Source organism: Peromyscus californicus, unplaced genomic scaffold, assembly GCF_007827085.1.
Source record: "Peromyscus californicus insignis strain IS unplaced genomic scaffold, ASM782708v3 Scaffold_10__1_contigs__length_136768540, whole genome shotgun sequence".
Lineage (NCBI taxonomy): Eukaryota > Metazoa > Chordata > Mammalia > Rodentia > Cricetidae > Peromyscus > Peromyscus californicus.
The window spans coordinates 83,266,480-83,294,139 of record NW_026294391.1 but is presented as its reverse complement, the minus strand read 5'-3'; the positions used below and the strand labels follow the sequence as shown (position 1 = coordinate 83,294,139).

The 27,660-nt window shown below is 43.5% G+C and overlaps 1 protein-coding gene and 1 non-coding gene across 4 annotated transcripts; one reads left to right on the top strand and one right to left on the bottom strand.

The window, feature by feature from the left end:
• Positions 1–1,190: 1,190 nt before the first annotated feature.
• Positions 1,191–26,900, bottom strand: Srpx2 (sushi repeat containing protein X-linked 2). 3 transcript variants are annotated; one of them, XM_052735456.1, is made up of 13 exons: positions 26,570–26,900; positions 26,358–26,409; positions 24,753–24,964; positions 20,181–20,261; positions 10,292–10,483; positions 8,139–8,315; positions 7,739–7,865; positions 7,453–7,574; positions 5,735–5,914; positions 5,297–5,430; positions 4,241–4,362; positions 3,012–3,237; positions 1,191–2,551 (listed from the first exon to the last, which is right to left on the bottom strand). In XM_052735456.1, exons 3-12 carry the CDS (start codon positions 24,832–24,834, stop codon positions 3,057–3,059), a joined length of 1,398 nt encoding a protein of 465 aa, XP_052591416.1. In that variant the 5' UTR covers positions 24,835–24,964; positions 26,358–26,409; positions 26,570–26,900; the 3' UTR covers positions 1,191–2,551; positions 3,012–3,056. The 3 variants fall into 3 exon arrangements, with proteins under 3 accessions (XP_052591416.1, XP_052591407.1, XP_052591425.1); XM_052735447.1 differs by having other exon boundaries at positions 1,191–3,237; XM_052735465.1 differs by lacking the exons at positions 1,191–2,551; positions 4,241–4,362 and having other exon boundaries at positions 3,071–3,237.
• Trnaf-aaa (transfer RNA phenylalanine (anticodon AAA)) lies at positions 11,091–11,163 on the top strand. Its single transcript has one exon. It is a non-coding gene; the product is annotated as a tRNA-Phe (tRNA).
• Positions 26,901–27,660: the final 760 nt, after the last annotated feature.

Here is a 27,660-nt window from a genome sequence, read left to right as displayed (position 1 = left end):
ATATACAAGGCTTTGCATGATATTGTCTGATTCTCTCCAGCACACTTTAAAGTAGGAAACCTGCCCTTCCTGCAGATCAAACACAAGCTCGTTGTTATGTGACAAAATTGGAATTTGAATCCAGGCCTGACTACCATGTTGCCTTCTGTAAGAATGGTGTATATTAAGGGACAAGTATGAAACAAAGTGGTGGTTCATCTCTCCTAAAATACCTTAGAGCAATAGGATTAATTTGCAAAGGAGGACAGTAAGAATGCTTTGGATATTGCCAAGCCAGCCTAGTGACAACACTGTGTGTATATGAGAGAGAGTGGGAGGGAGGAGGAAGGAGGGGAGAAGAGTTGTAAAAAGGGAGAGAGACACAGAGAAGAGAATAGGAGGAGAGGGAAAGGGAGCTGCATAGGAAGGAATGAAATGCCTCTTGTCATGCCAGTCCCTTTCTGACTGGCATGATTGTCTTCCTGTCTTCCCCCTACTTGGATTTCTTAAGTCATAATCTATAAAGGACCATGAAGGAGGTTGCAGTAAAAATTTCCCTAAAGAAGGCAAGATTGACTTGACTACTCCAAAGGAAACAAAACAGAAGCCCCTAAAGTTGTTCCAAGCCTCAGTTGCTTGGAGCATTTCCATGCAAGGGTCAGGCCCAGCTGGGAACTTGATGCAGGAGGTAGTGGGGCCCTGTGTTATCTTCTGGGCCATTGACCTGCTAGCGGTCCTGGCTTGCCACTTGAAGTGCTACTGTAAAGACAAGGTGTGCATTTATCCTCGCCAACGTTCTGTCTTTGCCTTTGGAATCACAGACATTGCTCTGACCAGAAATTTCCAACATGAACTCATTGGATTTCACCTTCTGCCTATGATTTGCCTTTGGCCTTTCAAAGCTCCACTATTCTCTCAAGGGAAGATGGAGAAGGGCATTTCCCCCTCCCAGTCTGATCATTTTTCCATGTTCCTCTCCACCAAGTAATTGCCTGACTTCTTGTTTTCCCTTTTAAAACTGAGATTTCCGATAAAACTCTTGTTGAAATTGCTTCTCTCTGGTTCACTGCTATGCCTGTATGTTGTAGGCTTATGATTTACATCTTACCACTCTGCTTTAAAGAGGAATTTTCCTGGGCTGAGAGCCTTTCATTTTGCACCTTCCTCCTGGCCCACTGTGAATATTGTATCCAAGGAAGACGGAACACCTATTAGAGTGTTCAGTTATCTTTTAATGGGAAGTAGAAAAAAAGTAGAGGTCAGATGGCATAGTGGAGCCTGGCTGCTGGTGTCTGTGCCTAACTGCCGCTTACTAGCTCTGGGATCTTAGCATACTGCCTAGCCTCTCTGGGATTCAATTCCTTTATCGGTAAATGGGAGCTAATAACAACACCTACCTTCTATGGCTCTTGGCAGACTTCTGAGTCAATCAATAGTGTGTTTATAATGGCATCTGACACATAGTAGGTTCTTGAGCATTGTTATCTCTGCCTCCCCACCCAGCCTGCTTGCTGTCTCCAGTTGCCCAATGATGGTGCCCAGGAAAAAGCTGAAGGAACAGGGCATCCGAGTCTTGACTATGACTCTGGCTTCCCTCACTGTACAAGAGACAGTTCTCAGAAGCAAGGGAAGAACATTTTTTTCTCAAACACTGGTGAAACACCCCTTGTGAGACACAAGTCAGAGCAAAACCTGCAGCTCGAGATGCATCTCAGCAGTAGTGTTTGGCATGTGGAAGATCCTGGCTTTAATGCCCAGCAAAGAGGGGCAGGGAGTCAGGTGACTAAAGATGCAAGACAAAGGAAGAAAGAAAAAGAAAAAGCAGGGATCTGTGTGTGGCTCCATTTCCCAAAAGCCCAACCTCATGTTGATTTTCAGGCCTGGTTCCTAACCTTGACCTTTGGCTCCTTTAGCTACCTGCTCTGTGCTCATCTCTTAAAAGTGGGTATCTGAGAAAGTTAATACATGACACTATCCCCTTTGCTTTCCTGCTATGTTTGGTGGTGGTGGAGGTGGTGGTGGTGATGGTGGTGTGTGTGTGTGTACGTGTGCGTACACACATATGTGCCTGTGTATGGAGATAGTGGAGATCAGATGCCAGTCTTGGGTTGTGTTCCTCGGGCCCTTTACCATGTTTCTTGAGATAGTGTTTCTTACTTGGCCTGGTACTCACCACTAGACTGGGCTTCCTAACCAGGATCCCCACAGAGCTGTTTATCTCTACCTCTGCACTGGGATTCCAAGTGCACACACATCTAGCTATTTAACATGGCTTCTGGGGATCAAACTCAGGTCCAAATGCTTACATGGCAAGCATTTTACCAGCCGAGTCATCGCCCCAGTTCCTAGAGGTAATCTAGTTCACAGACTGGGGGATCCTTTAATGAAGGGCCACCATCAGGGGCACTAAAGACCTCAGTAGGCAGACGTTCTTGCCAACAAACTAATTGGAGCAGCAGCTAGGAGGGAGCATCCTGCTATGGCTGGGTGGTGCTTCCCAAGCGCTGGAGAAAAATGTTTTTCTAACTCTCGATGAAGCAATGGTTCAAGCAACATTTTTTAGTCCAGTGTCCTGGAAGGGGAAATGACAGTCAGCCTCAAGAATGTTTTGTAGAGCCCTGTCACCCCTCTGCTGCTCCTAAAACAATTAACTGTAAGGCAATCTGTTTATACGTGTTTACAGTGTCTGCTTGTCGCTCGTTGTGCTGCCCTCTGCTGTCACCATTGAGTAAAGGAACCATTTCCGCCACAGTAAAGGAATGAATTTAGGATTTACTTCTCTCAATGACTTTGGAGAGCTCGGCAGAGGCTCTAATCAGAGAAGACCATCTACCCGCAAACCACTGCCTGGCCTCAGTCCCTACCTACTCTCATATGCTTTTCCAGTGCTACTGAAAGTGGAGCCTTGCTGAGGGAAACACATATTCTGCCCTAAAATGATGTCTGGAACTGTCCTGGATTTGGCAAACCTCACCCCCACCGGAGTCCTGCTCCCAACACTGGGAAGACATTTCCTCCTCAGTTTAAGCTACCTAGGACAGTTGCGCACTTGACCTCAGCCACAGTCTGGCTCAGGGTCACTCGCACACATCCCTTTGCTCTCTTCGCTGTGCCAGCTCCTGGTTGCTCAGCAGGTAGTCATCGATGAAGGTGAAGATTTCCTCAGGGGTGACAGGTTCCATGTAGCGTTCCCGGTCAATACCCTGCTTGTCAATTAACACCATGTTGAAGTAGGAACGAGTGAGGCGCTGGAATTGCCTAGAGAGAGCAACCCAGAGAGGTGTGAGACCTTGGTCCAAGTCCCACAAGACTGTGCTACCCCCCTCTCCTCTTTTATAGCTCCAACCTTTCCTGTGCCCCTCTCCTACCTAGCGCAAATCCTTTTTGCTTATTTTCTGCTCAGTTCCTAGTCTTGGTAGCCTTAGATGTCTAGCTTTCCTTCCTCACCCTAGCCTGTTATTTCTGCAACATGTTTTCCACTTTAAGCAAAGCTGTTACCTACTGCATGCAGGCTGCGTGGAGCAACTCCAGGAGGCATGTATTGCAGACACTGTGACTTACTTGTATGCACATCATACCTAGCAGCCACGAGGTTGATAAGCAAATCCTGCTTAACTTTTCCACCCGTAGCTGTGAGTCGGCTGTCTCCCTCCTCAGAGTGTTTCCTGGTCTCTTTAACTGACCAGAATCATTCTGTCCCCACTGAAACTGAATCCTAGAGGTAGGTATTGTTTCTCAAATGGAGAACACTGATGGCTTTATTGGACCTGAGTATAATTGGGGACCTGTAAGGCCGATAATGGATAGATAATGAGAAAAGTCAACTTCTGCCACCTGCTGCCTCTAACCTTCTCTTTCATGGGGGACAGATAGATATGATTCAGATTTCAGTGACCAAAGATGCCTTTTTCTCCTTTGGTGACTGAAGGTAAACAGAGGAGCTCATAGGCAACGAGATCAGAGGCTTCCTAGCGATTCAAGTCTGGAGTGGAATCTTTTGTGTCTCGATTGTGGCTCTTCAAAGTCACCTGAGGTGCTTTTATAAAAGCCCAGAGGTGTGGTTTGCAGTCAAGCCTGGTTATGTGTATTTTATCCTCTATTTAATTGTCATATTCCATTAGAGCTGAGAATTGCTCTCCTGACTTAGTGCAGCTGTAAGAGTTCAAACACAAGGAATGCCTCCAAGAGCCTTTGCTCCTGCTTGCTAGTGTCCTGTATCAGGCTCTTGCCCATCCCTGCCCTGCAGCCTCCCAGCCTGCACCTGAGCTCCTCAATGATGCTGGCTGATAGTTGTTGCTCCCGGATGCGCCCCACCTCCTGAGGTGGCTGCCCCACTAGCTCAATGATGGTGACATGCCGCAGGTCTAGTCCACAGGTGGATTGCTGGGAGGGAGAGAAAACATTAAATACAATAGCCTTTGCCCTTAAGTTCTTAGGCTGCTTGGCTGATACCCACCTGTGACCACAGAAGGCAACATGGGAAAGGAAGGGTTTCTGCAACAATCATACAATCTCATAATCAAATTATCACATGCTATGAGGTCTGTACAACCTCTTCCCCCTCATTCCTGAAGCACTTGCTACACAAAAGTGTGTTTGTATTCTATTTAAGTGTCTGAAACTGATTTGCAACGTGGAGTAGAAAAGAGAAACACAATTCTTGACAGCCACCCAGTCTAATATTTTCTTCAGTCTTCTACCCACCTACCTATCTCATCCACGCATCAGTTAAAATCACTGCACAGCTTCCTCACTTTCCTTTATGATATCACGGCACTGTTGTACTGATAGTGATTGACAGCCCAGACCTGGAGCTAGATAGCTTGGGTTCAGTCCCAGCTCTACCACTTACGAACTAATGTGCTTGGGCCAGTCACTGAGTCTGTCTGTTTTCAGTTTCTTCACTTCTTCAGTGGGGCATAGAATAGTACCTACATCAGAGGGGTTGATGGGAGAACTAGTTGTATATGTATAAAAACATGTCAGTCATTACCTGGTACTTACCTAGCACTTCTTATACAAGTGAAATTCCTTGGAAACACACATGTAGTTTATTTTTAATATTTACTTTTGATCATAACTGTTTTATGAGCCTCTCCACATTCCTTTCCCAACCTACACCCAGTTCTTTGCAAAATACATCTACCGTTCCAGTGGTCTTACTGATTTTTCCATAAAAAGAACACTTTTTAAAACGTGACCAATGTACCTAATGATAAACTGAATCAAGTACTACCCACAAAAGTAGGAATGCATAGGTTTTGTGCGGCACAGATTAAGCTTTTTAACTAGGTCATCCTGGGAGAGTAGGTCTCACCTGCAGCATGGAGATCTGCATTTTGTAGTATCGATTGGAGGGATCAGGAGCTGAGACTATGAGGAGTCGCTGTTTCTCAAAGAACTGATCCAGGAGGCCAGCAGCTGAGTTGACATTGACATTAATCTTCATAGCTAGGGCAGAAGCAGATGGTCAGTCAGAACATGCCCTTCTTCACCCTGCAAGGCATTCTGGTCTTTTACATCCTTGCCCTCTCTTCCCTGAGGTGAATTCCAGAAGGAAACCTGAATGTTTTATGCTCTTCTTCTTGAGGTATAAGTATTCTCTGGGAGAATGTTGGCCCTTAAAACAGACCCAGGTCAGAATCTCCATTCTCATATCACACACATTGATATTAGACCTCTGGACCATGGAAGAAGTTCTTCCAAAGTGCCCCTGAGCCACAGGTCTGTTCACTCATTTCATAGTTTCACTCACGAGTACAGATAGGTGGTGATCCTGACCACTGTCGACTTGATTGGCAGACTCGGGATGGGGTGCCCTGGCGTTCATAACCACCATCACAGTGGTATTCACAGGTGGCACCATAGTTGTCCCCTGCGGAGGTGCAGGTGAGGTAGCCGTGCTGGGGTGGTTTCAGAGTTGGACAGCGTCTCACTGCCAGGGAGAAGCTCAAGTTAGAGGTTGTGATATCTCTTATAGTCAGGAAAGGCTAAGGGGCCCGCTCTGGGCTTTCTAGAACAAGAGACTTGAGATAATCCGAATGAATGGCTTTTGTATGTTTCCAGTAGCTGGGGATGGAGGTATAGTTTTCTTCCCTAAGGAATTAAATTTGAAATGCAAACACAGGTTTCTAGTCTTTCGGAACACACACACACACACACACACACACACACACACACACACACACGTATAGTCATGGGGTGACTGTAAATGTATAAAAGAAAATGTTGTCGTCTATATTTGTAGACTTTTATAGATAACCAGTGTAAAGATGACCAACTTGTCGAATGGCTTTTTTTTCTCTTGAAACCTGGTCTCACAATCAATATAGCACAGGCTGGAATGTCTTCTCTGTGGAGCCCAAGAGGTTCCAAACTCACTGCCGTTCTGCCCGAGCTTCCTAAGTGCTGTTATTACAGGTATGTGCCACCACACTTGGTCAGACTTACTTCTAATAGCATATAAGACAGATGAGTCCATGATGGAGAGATGTTTAAACCCATCATGATACAGTCTTAGAGTAGAATTATTATGTTGGGATTGAAAATATTTATGAACACAATATTAAAGAATATGGGGAAATTTCTTGTGTGTGTGTTTTTTGTTTTCTTTTGTTTTGTTTTTCTTTTTTGTTTTTTCAAGACAGGGTTTCTCTGTGTAGTATTGGTGCCTGTCCTGGATCTCCCTCTGTAGACCAAGCTGGCCTCGAACTCACAGAGATCCGCCTGGCTCTGCCTCCGAGTGCTGGGATTAAAGGCATGTGCCGCCACTGCACAGGGCTTGTGTTTTAATGAAAAATGGAAAAGGTGATCTTAAATGATATGTTGTAAGTATGTATAGAGAAAAAACTAGAAGGAAGGTACTAGAACGTTATCAACAATGATCCCCTGGAGACAGAGATAATAAATTTTTCTGTTTAGGTATTACTTTAATTTTTTTTTTGAGACAGCGTCCTGCTATGTACTCCCAGGCTGACCTTGAACTTGCTGTCCTGTTTCTGCCTTATGTGCTGGGATTACAGGCATGAGCTACTATACCTGGCTGTTTCTTTATTTTAAAATATTTAATTATGAGTATGAATTATTTTAATGATAAGAAAGGCAAAGTGAAGCAATGTGACATGAAGCAAAGAGGAAAATACCAAGCTACCAACATTATCATTTTGGCAGATGTGAATGGGCACAAAGACTCATCAAATTTGATCGTTTTTAAGGCCAAGAAAAGAAATGGATATAGACTATCTATGAATTTTATCTAGATTTAGAAGTGCGATAGTCTTATTGGAGAGTCAAGGCTTCTGTGACAATTTTATGCCCATGTAGTGTGGGTTTTCTTAATAAGTCTGTTTGACGAAGTTGGCCATTCCCCTGTGCACCTCCCAATACAAACAAGAGGAAGAAGTTGTGGGTTTCTGAAGGTCAGGGCAGAGCAGGAATGTTGAACAGTGTGTCCAATGAAGAGCTTTCTCTGACCTTGTACTTTTACAATGAACTTGCAGCTGGCCCGATTGTAGGCTCGGTCATAGGCAGTGTAACGAATCACATGCTCTCCTTCAGGGAAGTGAGAACCAGGCTCTGGGCCCCGAAGTGTCACCCTACATGAGACAGGATGAAGGAGTTAGTTAGCTCCTCAGGGAAAGATGGGTAGAATTGAGATCTGAGGCACATCATCACTTCAGGCAGAGCCTGTATGGTCAGACTGTGAGTACCCCAGGGGTACTTGCTGGGGACACATGAGGCATTCATGACACAAGCTCACCTGGTGATGGTACCATCAGCAGAATCTTTCACCAAGGGTGGGTCCCAGTATACTCGAGCAGTTAATTTCTCTGGCTCTGCCATCTTCTCACGGGAATGAGGACAACGGATCTTGGGTGGATCTATGTCTGCCAAGGTCAAAGATCAAGTGTGGATTTATAGATCCCCTGCCTTCCCTAGTGGAAGCAATATTACACACTGCTGGTAGGTAAAAGAACAAAAGTTCACCTTTATCTAGGAAAGAGGGGAAAGAAGCCTGGCTCTATAGGCAATAATGCTATGCCCATTGTGTATTCTCATACACAAGGTGTATGAATTCTGTGATCAGAATTCCACATCATCTGTGAGCATAATGCCAGGTCCCTTTTTGCAGCAGAATAACTGGAGCTGCCAGCATTTACCTACACATACAGGCTCTCCTCCACTCCATCGTCCATCTTCCATGCAGATGCGGCTGCGATCACCTTCTAGGTGGTAGCCACTGGAACAGCTGTAGTCACAGCGGGAATCAAGCAGCACCCCGTTTGTGCAGGTGTAGGTGCCGCTAGTGATGAACGGCAGTGCATGGCATCTCATCTCTAAGAGAGAAATGAACAGTAAGTTCAGCACCCTGTGGTACTACATTATGGAGGTGATGCATGAGCATCTACCATAGGAGGATCATTGTCGTATTCAACAGAGACTATAGAAAACTCACCCAGGCTGCTCTTAACTTTTTCTATGGAACTGCCTTTCCTTCAATTTGCCTTTTTATTTTCATCTTACCAAGTAAAGAAGCAATCTTAGTTGGCTGGATAGTGGGGTCTGAAGAAAGTAAACTAGTTGTCTGAGTGCATGATTATTACAATAAGATCCCGATTTGCATACTAACTTCACCTCTTGTTCTGTGACTTAGGGGTGTTGCTTCATTTTCTCTGAGCCTCACTGTTTTTTATCAGTAAAATATATTTACCTCACAGGACAATTTAAGGAAAGCATCGGCAATGGTTAATTTTTGTTTCTCATTCCTTAAATGCCGTGTCTTCTTCAAATGCTATATGCCCTAAAGCATGTTCAAAGCTATTGGCTGTACACACAGTTCAGCCAAGGCTCCCTTCCAGTCAGCTGGCTTTCTGTCCACGTGAGTCAGGCCACTGTCTGGAGGGCATGGTGATATTTAATAAAGGTGGAATCTGTGTACTTTAAAGGCTGTTAGCAGAGAATAGTTGTCATTAGTTTTCTTGGGGACACCTGATACTTGAGAGAAGTAAGCCATACACATTTCTTTAGCTTGTCTACGTTATAATCCTGCATAAAGTTTGAACGTTAAAACGTTCTAGAAAAATTCTATATGGGCTCTGTTCATTTTTGCTTCTTGACTAAACTAAGCTTTAAGATTACTGCTTTACTGTTTTCCTCTATTTGTTATGTAAAAAATTACATGAAAATGGCCTCCTTGAAATCAGAACCAGAAATCAGAAAGATTGGTCTCTTTGGATGAATTCACTTATTTAGTATTATATGACAGTGAAAACAGTAGATTCAACCACGAGGAAGGTCAAAGCTAAATACTGGATTCAACTGCAAAAGCCACCTCACTCTAGGCACCTGGAAATGGGCATGTTTCTATGCTTTTGACTACATTTATGTTTATAATTTATAGTCTTTTATCTGTTTTGTCAGTTCAATTCAAATTTATTTTGGAAATGATGGAGTTTAAGTCCTAAAGCAACTTACTTATCATCACCTGAAGGGTTGTAGTAACTTCTTTCTGTCCATCCACCTTTTCCTCTCCTTCATAGCTGCTTTTCTCACCAAGCTCATTCATTTCTGAATGCTTAGCACATCTGCATCCAGGTGTGCGACGTGCATGTGCACACATTTAGGTCTCTATCCCATTAGCCTATTAGCAACTGAAGGGTAGTTGAGGAGCTGAGTGATCTCCTGAAGCAGTCAGTGTAGAGCCCTGTGCACGTGGATGGCCTTTAATGGTATCTGCTCATCACACATGAAAGCCAAATCTCTGCTGCCAAAGGGCTGAAGAGTTTGAATAAGAGGTAAGGGTTTGGGAGGTGAAGGGAGATAGGATTTGGGTTATGTGTGTGTTTCTATCCCATATGATTGCATTGGGGATTCTTCCTACTTTAACAAGAAAATGATGACTAGCAGATGTCTCATTAGCTTTACTGGCAAGACCTTCTAAGGCTGTAGGCAAGGAAGGATGACACTTGACCACAAGTGGGAGAGACCACAAGTGGGCCACCTCTTGGAGCTTCCAAGGATGTGTTCCAGGCCTACATCAGTTCCTCATGGCCAAGTCTTGTCCTCCTACACACATTTCTGGGTGCTATGAGTCATAGTGGCTGGCTGTGACTTAAATACCCATATTACTTGGACAGTAATCATATACAGAGAAAAAATAAACTACAATGTCAGGAAGAGGAAAAGCTCTGTTGGAGGCCTATGGAAAATTCCCAACTTTCACAGAGTAAAACCTCCAGATATATACCTTCCATGGCCAGCAGGTTTCCTTCTTTCTCATACACACATCAGTATATGCTCACATACAACTTACGCCTGCAGTAGGCAGTTCCAGACCAACGCCGGCTTGGCAAGCATTGCACCGATCTCCGTCCAATCAGTCGAAAGCCCCGGTCACAGGAGAGCTCACAACGTGTGCCTAGGCTGCTGTGATAATTTCCTCCCCTTGGTGAGTAGCATGTGGCTTCTCCATCCTGGATATTCATTGTATAACACCATCGGGGGACTGTAGTAGCAGAAGAAAAGTAAGCTAGAAGTACAGTAATCAACCTTACACAAAGAACTATAGGTGACTGAGTAAAGAGGTGGCCCTCCTCAAGGAAGAGCACCCCGATTGGTTGTGTAGTGCGTAACAGTCTATTCAGAAAACATACATACAAGTAACATTATATGGACTCAATAGGCATATATATATATATATATATATATATATATATATATATATATAGGCGTATATATGAATATTTCTAAAAGAACAAAAGTTCACCTTTATCTAGGAAAGAGGGGAAAGGAAGCTGGCTCTACAGGCAATAATGCTATGCCCATTGTGTATTCTCATAGTGAACAGTAAGGCCTTCTGTGATTAGAAGTCCACATCTGTAACCATAATGTCAGGTTACTTTTTGCAGCAGAATAACTGGAGCTACCAGTATTTACAATACATATATTGTATATGTATGTGTGTGTGTGTATATATATATTATATTATATATACATATATGCATGTGATACCAATTGATGGAAAAAGAGGCCATGAATTCAAAGAGAATGAGAAGGGGTATATGTAAAGGGAAGGGATAAATGTAATTTAAAATACAACCTTAAAAATAAAGGCCGAAATAGCTCAGTTGGGAGAGCATTAGACTAAAGATCTAAAGGTCCCTGGTTCAAACCTGGGTTTTAGCAAACACTTGCTTTAGCCAGGTGGTAGTGGCGCACACCTTTAACCCCAGCACTCAGGAGGTAGAGACAGGCGGATCTCTGTGAGTTCGAGGCCAGCCTGGTCTACAGAGTGAGTTCCAGGACAGGCTCCAAAGCTACACAGAGAAACCCTGCCTCAAAAAACAAACAAATAAGTAAAAAATTAAATACAAAGTGACAACAAATCAGTGTGGTAGTGTCAAAAGAAAAGGCACATACCTCAGTGGAACAGATTAGAGTCCCAGAAATAAGCTTAAGTAGGTCAACATAATTTTGGACATAAGTACAAAAACAGTCCTATGGAAAAGAAACAGCTTTTCAAAACAAATGTTGCTGGAGAAAATGGAGTTTCGTGTGCAAAATTGAGGCAGAAGAAGAAAAGAAATAGAACCTAAGTCTCACACCTTATACCAAAAATTTAATAAAAATGGAAATTAGATTTACATTGAAAACAGAAAGCACAAAACTTATGGAGAACTGGAAAATCTCTGGGACCCAAAATGAGCAAAGAAGCCTTAGACAAGACACCATTAAATCATTAAAGAAAATCAACAAACTGGACCTTTTCAAAAGTAAAATCTTCTGCTCTGTGAATGAGTTCAAACAAAACACAAAAACTGGGAGAAAATGTTTCTAAACCATGTATCACATTCACAACAAATGACTAGTGAATGGAATATAGAATATAGCAAAAAATTTTCAAAACTCAACAGTAAAGATGCAAATTCTCCAGACAGCCCAGTTAGAATATAGAGAAAAGACAAAGAGACATGTTATTAAAGAGGATCTATGAATGATTAATAAACATATGAAAAGATGATCTTCACCATTAGTCACTAAGTAAATACAAATTAAAACCCCAGGGAAATATCATTAATATATCTCTTTGAATGTCTAACTATGAAATGACTATTCCAAGTGCTGAAGAAGATGGAGAGAACCTAGAACTCTTGCACTTTGCTTGGAGAAAGGCAAAAACATTGACATACTGTAAAATACTAGTTTATAGAAAAATAATCTCATACATTCTTTGTGAAGAAGGGATCGCTTACCATTTGACTCTGCAACTTCACTTCAAGGTGTTTATTCAAGGGAAATGAAAACCTGGGCTCACACACAATCATATGCACTAGTGTTTAAGGTACCCCTATTCATAATTGTCAAAAATCGGTTCTATGTGTGAAGAGTGGAGTTAATGAGTTTATCTCTGTATAAGAATGGTGTGCTGATACATGTGACAACACAGATGAATTGTAAGTGTATTTTGGGGAGATAGAGAAACAAGACTCCATTATATGAAATATACAGGGGCATCTATAGGCAAGACCATATGCATAGAGTACATATCAGTAGTTGCCAGGTGTTAGAGGTAAAGAGAGAGAACTACAAAATGGCAGCATGGGACAAGTTTCTGAGATGATAAAAACTTTCCCCTCTCTGCTGTTAGCTATCTTACACTATATATTTGTCAAAACTCATAGAACTGTATACCAGAAAGTGCATTTTGCTGTATGCAAATTTAAAACAACTTAAAAAAACATGGAAAATGTAAACCAGAGAAAGAATAGGAATATGACATCAAAGCAGACCACTGAGGACTGAAAAATCCAATCCCAGTTCAGTACTGAGCATGCAAGTTTACAGGATGATTATATTATAAAGACACCTTACTGGTGACAAAATGCATGCCTCTTCCACTGGTTCTGTGTTTTTATTTATTTTTTGAGACAGTGTCTGCTATATAGTCCATGCTGGCCTCAAATTCATGATTTCCCACCTTAATCTTCTGAGTAATGTGATTACAGGTCTGCACCACTACTCCTTGTTCTGTATGGTTCAGATTTTAGAGGGACACAAGGAAACAACTGGATGTGGCCTGCACAAGGGTTACTCACACAGCATGGCACGGATTTGTTTGCATAGGATTTGGAAGGCAAAAGCACCGTATAAGCTTATTTGATTTTCAAACCCCAGGGACAAAGACAGCACATTACATCGGGAGGTCAAGGAAAAAATGAAAGGCTAGGGCCTCTGCTTGCATGCAACTGGAGAATGAAGACAGATGACAGAGAAAAACTATTCAGTACCATGCTTGTGGCTTCCAGAATTAGTTTAAGTCGGTGGCAGTGACAGGGCTGCCATCTGGAGACACCATTATGAATTACATAATGTTTCTTACGTGCTAGATTTGCAGAGCTGCTGATTACAAAGCCACAACACATATCACAAAGACTTACATGGGAGGCTGGGATCTCAAAAGCACCTCTGTTCTATTTGTCTCCCATATCGTGTCAAGGAAAATACACACACCAGATTGAAACTGGGTAGAGGAAATAAGAATGGGAGAGAGAAATGCAAGGCTCAGAATCAATGCAAAGAGAGTGATAGGAGCCCGGCTACTGGAAATAAGTTCAAGCTTGCTGGCCTGGTCTCAGAAAGATAAATATCACATTTAAAAATATTTGTGATTCCTGGACTTTATACAGACGTAGAAAATCATGGCTTGATGTACAAATAGATCTGTCTACGGGGAACAGAGGAGGCTAATGGAAGAAGTGGGGGATGAGAAATGGGAGGCGAGAGAGGTAGGGAGGGATTCATTTAACACACAATATATACATGTATGCATTTTTAAAAAATTGCTAGCCCAGAGGAATTGTGACATAAGGACATAATGTTGGGAGACAGGAAAGGGGCAGAACCACAAATTCAGTTTTCAAATAAGGGAGAAGGTTGTCTCTAGGAAGTGTAGCCTGCTCACGATGATGGGACTGATAGAACAGTAGTCTAGAATATTTCAAGGGGAGGCTTACGAGCTGGCAGAAGCACTCAAGGACAAGTAATTCCAGACTGACTTCATTTCCTTTTTGGGTAGGGCCGCCAGACTGGTAGAACAGGGATGGTGAGAGATACGTTATGTGGAAGTCAGTGAGGCATGGCAGACACTGCCTTTCATGCCAGGGATGTGAATGAGATGAAGAAATACAGTTCAAGAGAGTCATAACTGGTTGGACAACTGCAGAAAGACTGCCAGTGGGAACTGGAACTAAGACTGTGGTTAAATAGTGCGTGCTAAAATGTCTGCTGGGCAGTGTAATAATACTGAGTCCTGTGTTTAGGCATCATACTGCCCTCCTTGTGTCCATCTCCTATAGTTCTCCCAATAGCCCCATGAGTTATGCAGTCATTAGCCCTATTTTTTAGACGACTTTCCCAGGTTCCTTGGGAAGTAAGGGTCAGGGCCATGACGGAGTCCAAGTTCTTTCTAAGTATAAAATCTGTCACTGCAGCTGCTCTTTTGAAGGACCCACTGATATTTTGAAGAAGGAATCGATCCACCTGTTTCATGACTCCCCAAGTGTAAACAGCGACACAGTAAAGTATCTCCTCTCAGTCCTCATGTGCCTATGCTCATTCATTCCACTTCCAAAGAACCTATGATAGCAGTTTATAGATAGAATGCAAACCCTTGTAGGACTTCTTAATTTTCTTTGCTCTTTTCACACATACAGTAGCATATTGGGTACATTGGTCCCATCACTGCTTTATATTTTTGTGGTTTTGGGGATCAAACCCAGGACCTTATGCATGCTGGGCATGTGCTCTAGCACTGACTCATGTGCCCAGTTCTAATAACTACTTTTGAAGTGAATAATATATTTTAGAGATCTTTGCATATCACATCATAGCAAGCATGGACTTTATCTAAACCGAATAACATTTATAGAACACTTAATATTATGAGTGACAAACTGGAAGGGCTCTCTCTCTCTCTCTCTCTCTCTCTCTCTCTCTCTCTCTCTCTCTCTCTCTCTCTCTCTCTGGCACACAAAGACAAGAAAGACTGGCAAGGAAAAGACATTCTCTGTGGTAAACTTGAGGTAACCCAGACAGTGACTAATTTTCTCAGGATTGAGACAAGCTGTGAGGTAGCTGCTTAGCCATCCAGAAGACTAAGGCTACACCTCAGAGAAAGGTTTCTGGCTCCAGGCAGGTTTCCTGATAAGATAATGGCAGAAAGTGTAAGGTTTGTGAAAACAATATCAAACTATGTGGACAGTGTTCCCTAAAATAAGGATATGCCTTTTCCTTCTTATCTCTTCTTTTTATCTTTTAAAGAACAGCTACATTTTTAATGAAAGACATGGAATAAGCACAGCGTGGTAGTCAGAAAGACCTAGGTTTAAATGCCTCTTCTGCCTCATTAAGTTCTGCCACTCTGAGACTTCCCTGAGCTTAGTTTTCTGGTCTGTAAAATGGGAGATAATAAAGCAGCCCCATGTGGCTGTGGTGAGAATCAAATAAAACCCCACACATGCCGGGTGGTGATGGTGCACTCCTTTAATCGCAGCACTCGGGAGGCAGAGACAGGCAGATCTCTGTGAGTTCGAGGCCAGCCTGGTCTACAGAGCAAGTTCCAGGACAGCTAGGACCACACAGAGAAACCCTGTCTCGAAGAACAAAAACAAAAACAAAAAACAAAACAACAACAAAAACCCACTTCCACCACCACCCCCCAAACCCCACACATGAAATACCCACTCCCAGGAATGATTTTGTCTACATCAGTGTCTGCATTGAGCCACTGTCTCGTGCGTCTTCAAGCACCGACACACTGGTGTCCATTTCCAGTGCTTACACTTGGTGATATCACCTCTACATTGCAGGAAGTTTTGAAATGGCACAGTTGCAGAGAAATTGCTAGGCACAAAAAGGATTACAAAGGAGGCCAGAACCTCAGGTTGTACTTTTCCTGGCCATTCCTTTGTATGCATCATTGATAGCCTTAGTTTGTTTTAGGCCTGGAGACTCAGTTCCAAAGAGAGCAACTGGACACTAGACACCAAGGCAAATGATACTGTGTGACATATGAGTTTCTAAAGGGCTTTTAGCTGAGGAGCCCCCATGGAACTGGATCAGGCCCTCTGGATAAGTGAGACAGTCGATTAGCTTGAACTATTTAGGAGGCCCCCAAGTAGTAGGACCAGGACCTGTCCTTAGTGCATGAGCTGGTTTTTTTGGAACCTGGGGCCCTATGCTGGGATACTTTGCTCAGCCTAGGTGAAGGGAGGAGGGGACTGGACCTGCCTCAACTGAGTCTACCAGGCTGAGCTGAATCCCCAGGGGAGTCCTTGCCTTGGAGGAGGTGGGAATGGGGGGTGGATTGGGGGGAGGACGGGGGGGGGGGATGGGAGGAGGGAGGACAGGGGAATCCATGGCTGGTATGTAAAATTAAATTAGTTAAAATAAAAAAAGATAATTTAAAAATAATCAGTAAGGCAGGTAAGTAGTAATAACGGGGATGGCAGACCCTTCAAAAGTAGTTCTGGAGCGGGATGTATGGTTTGGTGGTAGAACCCAAGCCTAGCATGCACGGGGCCCTCGTTTAATTCACAGCACCACATGAAGAAGTACCTTTTGAATTTAATGCTTTTTAGTATCGTATTTTTCCATTTTTCTTTCCCAGGAGGCTAACAGTCAGCACCTACTTTTCATATGCTTCTGTGAGAGTGATATACATGGTACCCTTTGTTAAATAACTGCTCTGTTCAGAGCAATAAACAGAACACAGTGAAGGCCAGATGAGTGAGTGGTTTTGACAAACAAACAAATAAATGAAACATTCATTTCAGAAGAGGCACATAGGAGATAATTAAATAACGAGGGCCAGCAAGATGGCTGGGTGGGTAAATGTACTCACAAATAAGCCTGATGACCTGCGTTTGACCCACAGGATCTACATGGTAGAAAGAGAGAACAAGCTCTCTGGCAAATGGTCCTCTGACCTCTACACATGTGCTGTGGCACACGTCCTCCAAATAAATGAAAAATATAATGAGAAAAACGAATGAAGGTGAGTGAAGTCCCAGTGTGTACTAAATCAATTTGTGGGAAAACCAGTATACCACCCTAGCTAGAGCACGGATTTCATGTGGAGAAATGGTGTAAAAAGTCATCAGACTGGAACATGAGGCTAGATTTTGTTTAAAATGTGTTTATTTGGTCACTACATTGGAGGAATGCAGAAACTTGAGCCAGGGAATCTAATTAGGAAACAACAGCCTTTGTCTATGTATGGAATAATAGTAATTCCAATCCCATGTATTAAAGAAATGATAGGGCTTGGTGAATGACTAGTGAAAAATAATGAGGAAAGGGGGTTATTAAATGTGATGGGGATTGTTAGAAGTGACGCTGGGGTATTTTGAAGTCTGAGTCACTAAGGGGATGGTGGTCGTATTATCAGAAAGTAAGACAGTCAGGTTTATTGTAGAACTTTTTTCAGATAAGACAAAAGAATTGCATTTTAGACATCTCTAAATGGGTGTGTCTAGCAGTGTTAGAGATGCAGTTCAGGAGCTCTGGAGCTAAGTCAGTTATCCAAAATTCAGATGTCAGCCTTCTTCTCGCTATGGTCCCTACCAGAGACTCCATTTCCTATCCTGGCTTCAACTATGATCAGAATAGGGAAATTACCATGAAATCCAAGGAAGGGGAACCAATAAGAAAAGGATGTGCTTGCTGCTGTTTGAGAGACTGAGAGTGAAGCTCAAGGCCATACGATTTGGTGATCAAGGGAGAACTGTCATTTTCAAGATGTGTTGTGTCAGCTGGGGCTACGTGGGTGGATGGGGAAACAGGCTGCAGGGAATTTAGAGTCGGAGGTAGTGGTTGTGCACCATTAGCAGTGAAAAGAAGACAATAAAGGCATAGCTAGAAAGGGGCGCAGAAGAACCCCAAGCTGGGATCATTTATCTACCGGAACTGCCTTCGCAAAGGTCACCATTTACCTCCTCAGTAACTGAATATTTGCTGTCGTTTGACCTCTTTGCAATGCTTGACATAGCCGATTCCATATCGTTTCCATGTTTCTAAATTTTCATCTGCAGCTTTTGTAATATTCTTGATAGAAATCTTCTTCCACACTGACCTTTCTCTCTCTCTCTCTCTCTCTCTCTCTCTCTCTCATTTGATGTATATTTCTCTCCTACTCATATATAACAATGTCTTCTAAGGCACTGGCCTTGGCTCTCTCTTCAGAGAGCCTTTTAATTTAAGCTGGGTGCTCACAAAACTTCCTCCCTCTCTCTCTTTCAACCATCTACCCAGCAACCTTCCAAATTCGTTTTCTTTTTTTCCGTGTGTGTGTGTGTGTGTGTGTGTGTGTGTGTGTGTGTACGTCCACATGAGTCCATGCTCACACATGTAGTTGTATCTGTGTGTCCTTGGCCCATGTGGTGCCAGGGATTGAACTCAGGTTATCAGCAGGCTCTTTTTTTTTTACCAGTTAAGCCATCTCATTGGCTCCTAGTTTACTTTTCAAACTTTGTCCTTCTGAAAGGATTTTTAGAGTCCTCCTTGGTATTCAGATTGGAGTCTTTCAGACATTAGTTTCTTGATCCCTTAGCACATCAAATCTGCATCGAATTTTATCATCTCCTTTGAAACATCTCTGGAATACATCCTTTCATTGTGATGCTGGGACTCAAACCCAGGAGAGCTTTCTACACTCCATGCATTCACTCTGCTATTGAGATATACCTCTAGTCCCTCTGGGGTCCATCCTTACTCTACATTTATTTGCCCCCAGATTCGAATGTTTCTACCTAACATTTCTGTAATTGATTCCTGGAAACTCTCCCCAACTCAGGCTTTACTTCTTCCAACCCGTATTTTCTAAACAGAATAACCTAGTTAGTGTTCTGAAATACCTTTTACAGTGGCACTCACCTGTGAAAAACCACATGACCACTCTTTAGAGCATAACAGCAAAACTCTTATGTATGCTCAGGAAAGCATGGACAGAGATAATCATAAATTGAAGTCATATTTGACATCACCTGAACTAACTTGCTATCCAATAAAGAAATTGCTATTCAGCATTCTTTCTGACTCTCCTTAGAAAGACCCCCTAGGAGTGGGACGGCAGTGGCGCCACCTTTAATCCCAGCACTCAGGAGGCAGAGCCAGGCGGATCTCTGTGAGTTCAAGGCCAGCCTGCTCTACAGAGCGAGATCCAGGACAGGCACCAAAACAACACAGAGAAACCCTGTCTCGAAAAAAACAAAAAACAACAACAAAAAAAGACCCTAGGTCATTGGGCCTTTCCTAACTTACTCTTTACACCCAACTCCATTCTCTTATTCTCTACTACTCCACTCATATTCCACCCCTTCAAGTCAGTGTAATTTCTTCTTAGTTCCTTAGTGCAGTGAATTTGGTTTTACCTTAATATCTTTGGCCATCTGCTTTGGCAAATGTCTGCCTATCACCTTTCCCAGTTCATAAGAGTCTGCTCATCATTCGCGGCCTATGCTGAATGTCATCTTTCATGCATGACCACTTTCCTGAATTCTTCATCTTATATTCCTACTTCATTTATGGCTACCACACAGTTTCACACTTATTTGCTTTGCACGTGTTAATTTTATTCTCACTTCATGCCCAACATAATGCAAGCCCGTCCAGGGGGGCAGAACCTTGTAGTAGCCCTTGTCTTTCCCATAGACTTACCCTGCACAGGAATAGGCATAGAGCAGATACTCAGTCTGTGCTTAATGACTCATAATAGATGAGCATCCTTCAGGCCAGGGAAGGGAAACCACAGAGCAAGTCAGTAACCAAGTTTGTAATTAGAAATCATACCATACTTGCTGTGTGTGGAGGTGCACACGTGTAACCGCAGCACTGAAGAGGCTGAGGCAGAAGGGTCTTGAGTTCAAAGCCATCCAGGGATACATAGTGAGACCCTGTCTCAAGAAAGAAGTGAAGAAAGCAAGAGGGCTGGGGCTCAGTGCTAGAGTGCATGCCTAAAAACAAAACAAAGGGACAAACAAAAACAAACAAAAAACAAAAACAATGATGAAAATCATAGCTCTTGATGCTTGTATGAGCTGCAGTTCAGACACATATGAGCTAAGCATGGATGAGGTTGTTACTGGGAAGATCCGGGTCTTAGTGAAGAAACCTTCCTTCCTGAGCTTGAGAAACATGAGAATTACCTCTGTAGTCCAGGGTGCGGGCAGCTGGGACCTCTTCTGCATACACTTCATTGTAGCTTTCGTCTGGATAGTGGCCTGAGCCTAGAAGGAGGAGCAGAGTATAAAAGTGTATTCATTTCTCACTCAAGTTCTTCCCAGTACCCTAACCCCTGTGTTTTTCTGAGGAGCTGGCACTTCATGAGAGGGCTTCCAAGTGATTTGTAAAACTGTAGAACTACTGTGGGTGAGCTTGATCACATGAGGTACATAGACAGCAACCTCGGAGGGGTAAGGTGTGGTGGGGGCTCTGGATGTACTAGGAGACTTTCAAAACAAAAGAATTGGACTTCTTAACTACCTATCAATCCTGCCAATCTAGACGACAAATGGCCCACTCCCTTGATGAAGCTTGGTGAGACACTGATAGCCAAGCTCTGGGGGTGGACTGTGGTCCCAGTTCTGAGGAAATAATAGCGCTAAGTGTCTTCTCCAATGACAGGCATGTACACGGCTCTCGAAGGGAAACAGAATTTCAAGCTCTCTCGTTAGCCTACAGGGCATAGTAAGCACCTGATTGTTATTGCTGCTGTGGCATGCCAAGGCAGAGATGGATGGCTTAAAGGGCAAAAGGGAATGAGAATTCTTTCATAAGCACTTTATTCTGGCTTGGAGTAAAAAGAGAAGTCAGAGTTTTTTGTTTTTGTTTTTTTCTCCCAGTGCTAGTGATTGAACTTAGGGCCCCCTACATGTAGTGCAGCAGCTCTAACGCTCTCATAGTAAGCTCTGTGTCCCAATGCAGAGTCCTTGGGATATTTTCTCTTCTTCCGGTCAGGAGCAGCATTAGCAGTGAGCTGCTCAACTAGAAGACATTCTCAGTCTATCTACTTCCATTCAGTTAAGTGGCCCAGTTCCTGGTGGTGGCAGGTCTGCGGCTGTCGGGGAGACTAAACAGTATGTTCCACCAGACGCAGGAAATCGGTCAAATGTGAACTAATTGGAAAACAATTTAGCTCTTTCCGTAGCAAAGTTTCCGGAAGGCCTTCTCTAATGCCCATGTGCTCTAATGCATGTTCAGGGCCAGGGCAGCCAGCCTGTTGGAGTCTGCAGACAGTTCTCCATTTCCAGGAGAGCCTTTGTACTTCCAGGACTGGGCTGGGCTTTCGAGCTAGAGCCCTTTGACCTACGTAAACACACAGAATGTAAGCCCGTAGTCTTTTCTTGGCCAGAGGCACAGGAACTCCTGCACTACAGGGTGGAGCAGAGGGCAAGATGATGCAGCTCCCTGCCTCCCCAGGGCCCAGGCTAGGAGTGTGAGTGTGTGTGTGTGTGTGTGTGTGTGTGTGTGTGTGTGTGTGTGTGTGTCAGGGGGGTGGGCGTGGATGTCAGTCCAACTTGGTAAACATGGAGATGAATCAGATTGCAAGTTTGTCTTATGAAATCATGTCCATATTGGTTTACCCTCATTCCAGAGGAAAGGGTTCACTTTTTCTCTCCAGTTTGGCTCTTTTCACATTTCAGTTTGTCTGACTTGCCTCTGCTTCTCCTTAGGTCCCCTCTTCTCTTTCCCACAGGGGAGGTTTGTTTGTGCAGCATGGACTCCTTGTAAGCTGTTTTAGTTTAGTGTTAGCCTCAACCCCTCAGAGCTCCTGTAAACAGGAGGCCAGATGTGCTTGCTTCCCTAAAGTATTAGGTCTCCCCATTCTTATTGCAGAGCTAGCTTGGGAAGAAACGCTCATCAGGGACCAGCTGTTCACCAGAAGAGAAAGCAGGGTGTCCTAGGCCTATGTCTCGATAAAGTAATGACAGTGGCAGCTTAGCTCTTACTATGTAGAGCATATGCTAGCTCATTACGTTGCCATAACATCTCAATTGGGTACATACCAATAATGCTCTCCTACATATAGACACAGAGGCTGACTCAGAGGAATAAAGGGAGTTGCCCAAGGCCTCTAGATAGTACATTGCAAAGTAGACCTCCCAGCCCGGTTCTGTTTGAGCCCTATGGACTAGACTCAGATACTAAGATTCAAGTGGTGGTAGAGGAGACATTTTTGACTATGTCCAGAAGGGATAAAGAACCCAAATCTGTCATGTAGTCTAGCATTTTTACTGTGGCAATGGGGTGGGGTGGGGGAGACCATAGACCATCGTGCATTTTATACTGTTCCAGAATTACAGGGGATGTGGGAGAACTGGGGGAAGACTCAATCACATAATTACAGTCTCCACCAGCATGCGGAGGTAGCTGAACCAGAGCTAGGTTTTCTATGTACCAGGAATGGGCTTGGGCTAGTTAACTGCTTAAACTTTCCCAAGTCTCCTAGTTGCCTACTTTTGAATATTTTATGCACATTTTGGGATACTGAAGTGGGCTATAAGAATGAAACTATGCAGAAGGACACAGCCTCTGTATCATTCCATTTGCTTGAACCTTTTTCAGTTCCTTTGCATCAGTCAATGGCTGCTTACTGTGCAGTCTGTTACTGAGTTCCTTCAAATTCCACAGCCAAGTAGGACCCTCTAAGTCCAGCCTTTCATGAATGTATGGTTGGAAAGATACTTCATAGTTGAAAATGATGTTAAGAACCACATTAATGTCTGCCCTCTGAAGACAAATACTACAGTACACATTTTTTAACCCACTCAGCTTCATGTATAGTCACTAACATTTTCTACTCTCTGTTAACTATTCCTGGATGCATTTTCTCACTTGCCCCGAGTCCACACTTGGCTGTTTACCTTGTGCCTTTCCCATTTGAGAACAAAGCCACACCAGAGAACGAAACACTCCTTGGGGGTATAGACAACGTTGGACACATATTTGTTGAGTGAATGAATGAATGAATGAATGAATGGGCAAATGGACACCACCCCAGTGTTTGAGCCAGCAGTGAAGGAAGAATCATTAAATCTCTAAGTATCTACCATCATGCAGCCTTCTAAGAAGGCTTGTAGGGCTGCCAAAGACTTAGCAGCTTGGGTTCCTCACAAGTGAACAAGTGTTGACTGTGGTGATTCGTGGAGAAGTGAGGAGTGTCTGATTTGCAAACAGCCCTCTGAGAACCTCACATGAAGGTAAGTGTTTGTAATGCCTTGTCTGAAAAACTCGAATATTTTAGGCTTTAACGAGTTAAATACAGATGTTCAGAATTGGGCTTTGAACCATTGGTTCTCTTCTCTCTCCCTTAGTTCTGTGGGCTTTGGGGTAGATTTTGCTCTTCTATACTTCGATTGAAGCCAGCAGGGGTTTGTGGAGAACAGCTGTATATTTATCTCCTGAAGACTTGGGGCTCTTTTCACCCCAAACACTGTGCCTCTGCCAAGAGCTTGATTGGAATTTCTTCAGTTGAATGTCAGCCCTTGTGCTTTACCCCCTACTAGGCCAGGTTAAGCCAAAGAGGGGAAGAAGCTTGCATACTTGTTTGAAAGCTGGATGCAGCTGTTCCAGACAAACAGAGCTGCTGCCAAAGGCCTTTACCAGGGGCTGGGGGGATGTGGAAAATTTTAGCTGCAATGGCGGTGGCTGTGATGGTTGCAGTTTGTTATTTACTCATCTCTGGATATTTTCCTAACCCCACTGGTTGGGACTGTCTCATTCTCCCACTCTCTCCAGGCCCTATGAGGGCAGACACTGCAGGCCACAGAGTATTCTTAGCACTTGAAATGCCACTGGAACCCGATCAAAAACCTCTGTATGGTGGTTCAGTATCCTTTCCTTGTCCTGCCTTGTGTTCTACCCCCCTCTCCTCCTCAGAGCATTCTTGTTGGCTTGATATGTCTCCCAGGGGTGCAGAGTGAAATATTCAGGATTCTGGAAAGCTGCATCCTTTCTGAAATAAGGAACAAACCCAAAGAGAATGGCGTTCCTAATTAAGAGAATGTGATCTGTACTGTCATTGACTGTGTTAGCAAAAAGGCTATACAAATCCTATAGACACTCTGGGAGGAAGAAAGAAAGAAAAAAAAGCGGGGGGGGGGGGGTCTGGTGGAGTCTTGTTCCTCCTTAGTAGACTGTCTCCCTTATATTTTTCCGAAAGAAATACATGATCTGAGTTCTATTTTGTGGTCTTGACAAGGATTTTTGACTCAGGAAAGAATTAATATTAATGAATCTTTGGCTTATTAAAAACATCTAAGAAGTTGTCAGTAGGCTGTGGATAGAGTTCAGTGGTAGAGAACTTGCCTAGCATTTGGGAGACTCAACATTCAACTCCCTGCGTAGAAAGCAAAACATATAACAAAACAACCAAACACACAGGCAAACCTAAACACCCCGTTGTTGTCAGGAAGTTAAGTGAAAAGGGCAAGTGGAGAAAAGGGACTAGGAATCCTGGCCTCAAAGGCCACGCCATCTCACTCTTTCATTTCTGTGTTAGCACAGCGCATTATCAAATAGCTCTTGCTAGGGTGCCTCATGAGCCTTGGTCGGTAGCCCTTTGTAATATTTAGTCATCTTTATTGCCACCTAATGTTTTTTTCTTCTGGGTCTAAGTTAGGGATCTCTCATTGTCGTCTCGTTCTTCCCTCTTCTATGTCTTGGTGGAGTTCGTGACCTCCATAGAAGGGATGGACAAAACGGCCCCCAGAACTTACCTGCATACCATGTTGCTAGCACTGCTGGTGTTAGGAAGAGCAGCAGGGAGAGAGCAGCTCTTTGAGTCAGTTGACCAGCCATCCTTAACAGGGAAGCTTCAGGAGACAAGGATAGGACTATGTGGCCAGAAGTGTCAGGGTAAGGGAAAATGACTTTCAGAACTGTACTAGCTATGAACTCCCAAAAGTGAGAAGCAGCAGATATATGGGATCTGTGAGGAAGAAAAGGTTAACATTAATCAATTCCAGTTGTATAATCTGGCTCATAAACCTTTCCTACTTCATAGAATAAAAAGACTTATTTGGATTTATGGTCCCCTTTCCTCCAAGCAGGAAAAGGAGGGCATCAAGCACCTAATCCTCAACTTGTTCTGGTACCATCCAGTGTGAATATTTCATGGTCCAAGTCACAGGGAGGGACATTGAAGTTCCAAGACCAGGGAAATGCTAACATAAAGTCACACAGAACCAGGAGGGAATTCCGGAAATCCAAAGGCTACTAGTTAGGGATTTTGTCCACTCAGTGTTTCTTAAGCACAAATCTGGGAAAGCATTAACATATATGGCCTAAGACCTTGAGCTCCAGAGTGAGGCAGATCCGGATATGAATCCAGTTCTGTTACCAATATGCAAATGAGGTAACTTCCCTAAGCCTCGGTCTCTTCACATATAGAACAAGAACAGTAGTACCCACCTCAGGGGATCTATTATTGCCTGCTACCGAGGGAGAAACCCAGTGTGTTTTCCCATTATTATTACTAGCCTCATAGCGGACAAGACAGGGCGTTTCCAGGCACTAACTATAGTTCTGTTCTCCTCTTAGCTTTGGGTTTTGAGGCTTAGTGGTTTGACAGTCACTTCTGGCTTTCAAGTCCAGCCTACCCCTCCAGTCTTGCCCTGCTGAACTAGCAGGAAAGCAGAGAGGTTGAAGAGGACCTAATGAGGCCCACAAGGAAAATATGAGCAAGCTCCTATTGCTAACTCATTTTCCTTTCTGGGGAAATCTTTCACACTAATGAGATGAGATGAGAGAATTCTGTGGTGCCACTGGACAAATACTCCCCAAGCAGCAGCCCTAAAACTTGCTGCCCATCAATAGAAACTAGTCACTGAACCTTTCCACAAGCATCCATTCACCCACATGCTTTCCATGCAATGCCAGGCTCAGAGGAGGAGTCGGTCTCAGAAACGGAGAAACAAAAAACAATGGCAGGTTCTGGGCAGGGTCCTTAAAGGGCCATCCAATAAAGCCAAAAACTCATTTTCCAAGTCATTACTCATTGATTTTTAGATCTGGGGTGTCTATGAAGTAGGAGAGAGGGAAAAGTGAGAGTAAGGAATGGAGGTGGAGAAAATGGAAAGCTGTGGTAAGGATGCTATCAGGAAAAGAAAATTGAAAGGAAATAGATGATTAAAGCACCAAGTGGGAACAGAAAACGTGCTTAAAAAGAGCCAGGGAAATGAGCTAATCACTAGCCCTTCTCCCATGTTCTTCCCTTCGCAGTGGAATAAAGGTTTTCCTGTGTCAGCCCCCAGACTCTTAGCGCCTATGACCTCTCTCCTGCCCACCTTCTCCCCAGTCTCAGACTGAAAAATTTGACTCACCGGAGGGAGCCATCCTTCTGCTGGGAGCTGAGAAGAGAGCAGGAACATGCATCTGCAGCCAGCACAAATGAAAACAGCATATGATCCAATTTCATTAAAAAGTTTCCCTCCCCTCCACCTCCAGCCATAGCAGCTAAAGTCTCGGGTCTGTTGACCTCTCGACAGCTGTGAAATGGGGCAGTACAGTGTGAGGAATGAAGGGCAGTCCTTACCTGATTTTTATTGTATTTTTTTGCAGTCTCCTTCTCTCTCTTCTTTCTCCTTGCTCTCTGCTCCTCTCATCAGTCGGGGGGAAACCCTTCTACTTTAACATTCCTAGAACCAGTGGCTCCTGGTCTGTCCGGGCCTCCGGGATTCTGGTAACACTGCCCAGATGTTGGGACATTCACATCTGCCAAAAGTTGTCTTAAAGCTATATTATCCCCAAAGCTATAGTTATTACTCCTCAAGAGAAGAGTTTTAGAAGGGGGGAGGGCAGGAGGATTAGAGGAGCTGGGGTTGTCTGCTGCAGAATAGGGCGAGTGTGAATGGCACTGGCCTCAAGCTCTGAGTGTAGTGATGACTAACAGAGGACTTCCAGAGATGTGTTCGGAGGAACACTACGTTTTATGACTCAGCATGACATCAGGAGTAAATGAAAAGGGATTTCACCAGCTCCGGAGAGGAGACGCATGTAACTGACTTTAGCTTTTCCCTAGAATTTTTTCCCTGTAATTCTTTAGTTCTCTCAAATTCACAGTTGCATGACACAGGGTCGGATATACTTTGAAACCTTCCTTTCAACGACTTAACTTCTTTGTGGTTGTTGCACTTTTAGAAATTCTTTTCGTACAATACATCATTGTCATGTTTTTCCCTCCCCCAATTCCTCCCAGATCTTCCCCACCCAACTTTATATTTTTTTTCTTTCTCTTTAAAAAAAACAAACAACTTTTTTGGTCATAAATTTATGATAAGGTTGTGTTTACAAAAAATATCATGCAGTGTGTGTGTGTGTGTGTGTGTGTGTGTGTGTGTGCGTGAGAGAGAGAGAGAGAGAGAGAGAGAGAGAGAGAGAGAGCCATGTGAGCACCCTATCACTGAAGTATACCCCTCCCTTATTAACACTTGCCTGAAGAACCAAAATTAATTTCCCATACTGTGAATGGAAGGAAAGTATGCCTAGTGAGGCTTTTCTGGAAGGCTCTTTAAGTAAATCTAAATAATCTATGCATGGCAAGATGATTCCCGTTGCTAAACTGTTTTTCAGTGGTCTCAGATGAAGGGCTAGTTTTTTATTCACTAAGCAAGCTTTCTTCATCTT

Excerpts from the sequence above, each read along its gene's own strand:
- Srpx2 (XM_052735447.1), bottom strand. The coding sequence starts at position 24,834 with ATGGCTGGTCAACTGACTCAAAGAGCTGCTCTCTCCCTGCTGCTCTTC. Across the intron at positions 8,316-10,291 it reads TGGAACTGCCTACTGCAGGC|AGATGAGATGCCATGCACTG; the intron begins GTAAGTTGTATG and ends TTTCTCTCTTAG. Across the intron at positions 4,363-5,296 it reads TGCAGATCTCCATGCTGCAG|CAATCCACCTGTGGACTAGA; the intron begins GTGAGACCTACT and ends TCTCCCTCCCAG.